The 4748-nt window shown below is 53.7% G+C and overlaps 1 protein-coding gene across 1 annotated transcript in view; it reads right to left on the reverse strand.

The window, feature by feature from the left end:
- Positions 1-681: 681 nt before the first annotated feature.
- Positions 682-4748, reverse strand: part of LOC143291062 (uncharacterized) — a 57441-nt gene continuing 53374 nt past the window's right edge. The window contains exons 10-12 of the mRNA XM_076600652.1: positions 4096-4304; positions 2654-2888; positions 682-1689 (exon numbers count right to left, since the gene is read on the reverse strand). Coding sequence (XP_076456767.1) covers positions 829-1689; positions 2654-2888; positions 4096-4304 — 1305 coding nt within the window. The 3' untranslated portion in view covers positions 682-828. The remainder of the gene's footprint in view (positions 1690-2653; positions 2889-4095; positions 4305-4748) is intronic.

A 4748-nucleotide genomic window follows, 5' to 3' on the forward strand; every position in this document is an offset into this window, starting at 1 on the left:
GAGCCCCCCCTTCCACCTCGCCCCCCATGGCTGGCTCCACTGGCCCCTGTCGAAGCTGCCACTCCGGCCCCTGTGGAACAGAAGGGGGGCAGTATTGTTCAGTGGTCATCGCTGCGGACAGTCCAGCCGACCGCACGGTAGTCACAATCTTCGGTGCCAGTTGCATTGCTTGGTTCGAACTTTTTTGACAGGTACGCGTGACTGAATGCCTACGTTGACCGAATTACGCCATTGATCAGTTCCATACTATTTGTATTTGTATTTGTGTATCTTTTTATCACAACAGATTTCTCTGTGTGAAAGTCCGGCTGCTCGCCCCAGGGAGAGCACGTCGTTATACTACAGCGCCACCCATTTTTTTTGTATTTTTTCCTGCATGCAGTTTTATTGTTTTTCCTATCGAAGTGGATTTTTCTGCAGAATTTTGCCAGGAACAACCCTTTTGTTGCCATGGGTTCTTTTACGTGCGCTAAGTGCATGCTGCACACGGGACCTCGCTTTATCATCTCATCCGAATGACTATCCTGACCCTGACAAAAAAGCTAACTTATCACTGAACACCCAGACCTTAACACGAAACCCACGTCAGCACACTCCACACCCCGTAACGTCCACTCACCGGGCCCAGCGTTGCTGAGGAAGCCTCCACCGGCCGCCGTGATCCGCCCGCCCACAGTGACGTCAGAGGCCGCCACGTGCAGCACGTCCCCCCTCAGCGTGCCCCCCACCACCACCGTGCCCACTGTCAGCACCGACCTCGGCGACACGGCCCGCGGGCCCGGGGTGGGCCTCTGGTAGCCCACATCCAGCGTGCCTCCAGACCGAACCTCAAGCCTGCCGCACGTGATATCGTTGCCAGCGAGCGCGGCGACCTGGGTGCCCAGTTTGACGAGCGCCCCCGAGGCCACCACGATGTGATTGCCGTTGACCGGGTAGGCCGGGGGCGGGCGGATGGTGATGGTGGCCAGGGAATCCACGACGCCGGCCACCTCCGTGTAGCCGATGAAGAACGTGTCGTTGGGGTGGAAGGTCAGCCTGCCCTTGGGGCCGACCTGGAGGGTGTTCCAGCCGTGCTCCAGAGGGGGCAGGTGGTTGACGAGCCTGCCCACCCTCATCACCCCGTTCACCGTCAACGTCTCCACCACCAGGTACGACACCCCGGACGAGCCCCCCGCTCTTCAGGCCGCGAGCGTCCAGCGTCACCGTCCCGTTCTCACCCACGAGCAAAGTCCGCGTGCGGATGACGCTGTTGCCCCTAACGACCACGGGGGTCAGCGAGGTCAGGACGCCGTGAGCGGTGACGTAATCCACCTCCAGTTCGTTGACGGGCTCCCAGGTGAAGTTGCCGCCGTTGTTGACGGTGACTCTGGTGACGCGCTCCCCGAACTTTAGCCTCCCGGCATCCAGCAGTCCGCCCACGGTGAGGACGTCCACGAAGACCTCAGAGTGGTCCACGTCCAGGAGGTCCGTGTCGTTGTGCATGGGGAGGCCCTGAGAGTCCAGCAGCAGCCTGCCCCCCGGCCCGTGCACCACCAGCACCGTCATCTTCTTCCGGTCCTGCACGGGGGACTGCAGGGAGACCTTGTTCCTCACCTCCAGCAGCCCAGACACCGACAGTGTGTCAGTCAGAACGGGGCCTCCAGCCACGAACGCCAGGCTGCCCTGGGGACCCACTGTTGTGTCCCTCACCTGCAGTGTAGGTATATGTCTCTTTTGTTTATTCATTTCTTTATCTGTCTATCTATATATTTATTCGTTTATTTATTCATTCATTCATTCATCTATTCATTCGTTTATTTGTTTATTTATTCATCCATTTATTCATTTCTTTATTCACTTATTCAATCATTTATTTATTCATTTATTCATTTATTCGTTTATTCATTTATTCCTTCATTTATGCACTAATTCATTATTTATTTATCTATCTATTTATTTGAACTTAACTGCGTTGAACTGAACTACACTAAACTGCGCTGAACTACACTGCACTGAATTCAACTACACTTAACTGCACTGAACTGCACTGCACTGAACTGTACTGCACTACACTAAACTGCACTGAACTGAACTGTACTGAAATGCACTGAACTGAACTGCACTGAACTGAACTGACCTGCACTGAACTGCACTGAACTGTACTGCACTGAACTGACCTGAACTGTACTGACCTGAACTGCACTGAACTGTACTGCACTGAACTGACCTGAACTGCACTGCACTGCACTGAACTGCACTGCACTGAACTGACCTGACCTGAACTGTACTGACCTGCACTGAACTGGACTGAGCTGCACTGAACTGTAATGTAATGAACTGCACTGAACCACACTAAGCTGTAATGCACTGAACCGAACTACATTGCACTTAACTACACTAAGCTGTAATGCACTGAACTGCACTGAATTGAACTACACTGCACTGAACTCAACTACACTTAACTGCACTGAACTGAACTACACTGAATTAAACTACACTGAACTGCACTAAATTGAACTGCATTGCACTGCGCTGACCTGACCTGACCTGTACTGAACTGCACTGAACCGCACTGCACTGAATTTAACTGAACTGCACTGATATGAACTGAACTACACTGCACTGCACCGGACAGAACAGACCCAACCTGACCCGAACAGAGACCGGAACTGACCTGTGACCCGAACAGCAGCGGGCTGTCCCCGGGCAGCAGCAGGCCGTTGACAGTGACGTTGGTGCAGTCCACGTGCACCGTGTCGTTGCCGTCCCAGCGGACACGGCCGCCGTCCACCATCAGCCTGGAGCAGTTGGTGAAGGACACCGGACTGCGCAGGTAAAACTCACCGCGGATGTCCACCGTCCTGCCCAGGTGGGTGCCAGGGTCCACGGGGTCAAATGATACGTTTGATCTGCGGGGGTAAAAAATGACTGTCGTGAATATGTTCGATCTGCGGGGAACAAAAAGGACTGTCGTGAATGATACGTTCGATCTGAGGGTGAAAAAAAGGACTGTCTGTCATGATTGATACGTTCGATCTGCGGGGAACAAAAAGGACTGTCTGTTGTGAATGATACGTTCGATCTGCGGGGAAAAAACAGACTGTCTGTCATGAATGATACGTTCGATCTGCGGGGAACAAACAGACTTTCTGTCGTGAATGATGCGTTCGATCTGCAGGGAACAAAAAGGACTGTCTGTTGTGAATGTAACGTTCGATCTGCGGGGAACAAAAAGGACTGTCTGTCATGATTGATACGTTCGATCTGCGGGGAACAAAAAGGACTGTCTGTCATGAATGATACGTTCGATCTGCGGGGAACAAAAAGGACTGTCTGTTGTGAATGTAACGTTCGATCTGCGGGGAACAAAAAGGACTGTCTGTCATGATTGATACGTTCGATCTGCGGGGAACAAAAAGGACTGTCTGTCATGAATGATACGTTCGATCTGCGGGGAACAAACAGACTTTCTGTCGTGAATGATGCGTTCGATCTGCAGGGAACAAAAAGGACTGTCGTGAATAATACGTTTGATCTGCAGGGAACAAACAGGACTGTCGTGAATGTAACGTTCGATCTGCGGGGAACAAACAGACTGTCTGTCGTGAATGACAAAAAAAAAAAAAAAAAAAAAAAAAAAAAAATCATCATCAACCCTTTTCGTCCATCTCCGCACTGGACGTCTCGGAGACAGAACCCAGCAGTGGAGACAGGAGAGCAGTCGGCTGATTTCAAGCTGTCTCTCAACGGATATGCTGCCTACCATCTTACGCCCATCCCCCGCCCATCCACACACACACACACACCCTAGTTCCACCCCACCCCCCTCCTTACCCTCCCTCTCTCTCCATTCAAAGCAAGACACAGTCAACAATCTCTCCCTGTCCAGAACTCACACGGCACAAAAAAAGCAATAATGAACACTCCCAACACTTACTTTCGTTTTCGATCAATCATCAGTCGTCAGTCGTCATCAACACCAAGACCAACATCGGCCACCGCTGTCACCACACGACGACGACGACCACCACCACCACCACCCACAACCTCACCCATCAACAACAATAACAACAACAAACCCCCTCCCCCCCTCCACACACCCACACCCACACAGACCTTGGCCCAGTGTAGACAGAGACCAGCCCCGACAGCCGCACACTGGCGGCCAGGAAGGTGCCGTACACGCGGAGGGTGGAGAGGGTGAGGGGGAAGGGGGCGGTGCTCAGCACGTGCAGCCTCGAGTTGGAGCGCACCGTCAGGCCCTGCAGGGTCAGAGGTTGGGGTCGCAGGGTCATGTTGCCCCCCACCGTCAGCTCCACGTTGCCCTGTCAGGGGAGAGGGGTGTGGGAGGGGAGAGAGCGAAGAACAAGTCAGCATGGTACGGACAACAGCCGTCTTCATTCGGCTCTTCTGTCGTTTGTCGTCAGTTTCTGAAGTGGTGTGGTGTGGTGTGGTGCGGTGCGGTGTGGTGTGGCGTGGTGTGGTGCGATGTGGTGCGGTGTGGTCCGGTGTGGTGTGGTGTGGTGTGGTGCGGTGTGGTGCAGTGTGGTGCGGTGCGGTGCGGTGTGGTGTGGTGGTGGTGTGGTGTGGTGTGGCGTGGTGTGGCGTGGTGCGGTGTGTGGTGTGGTGTGATGTGGTGGTGGTGTGGTGTGCTGTTGTGCTGGAGGAAGGTGGCAGAATGGTCACGACGCTCAGCTGCCAATACAGAGAGTCCATGAGGGTGTGGGTTCGAATCCCGCTCTCACCCTTTTTCCCAAGTCAGACTGGAA

Source organism: Babylonia areolata, chromosome 16, assembly GCF_041734735.1.
Source record: "Babylonia areolata isolate BAREFJ2019XMU chromosome 16, ASM4173473v1, whole genome shotgun sequence".
In the NCBI taxonomy this organism is placed as follows: Eukaryota; Metazoa; Mollusca; class Gastropoda; order Neogastropoda; family Buccinidae; genus Babylonia; species Babylonia areolata.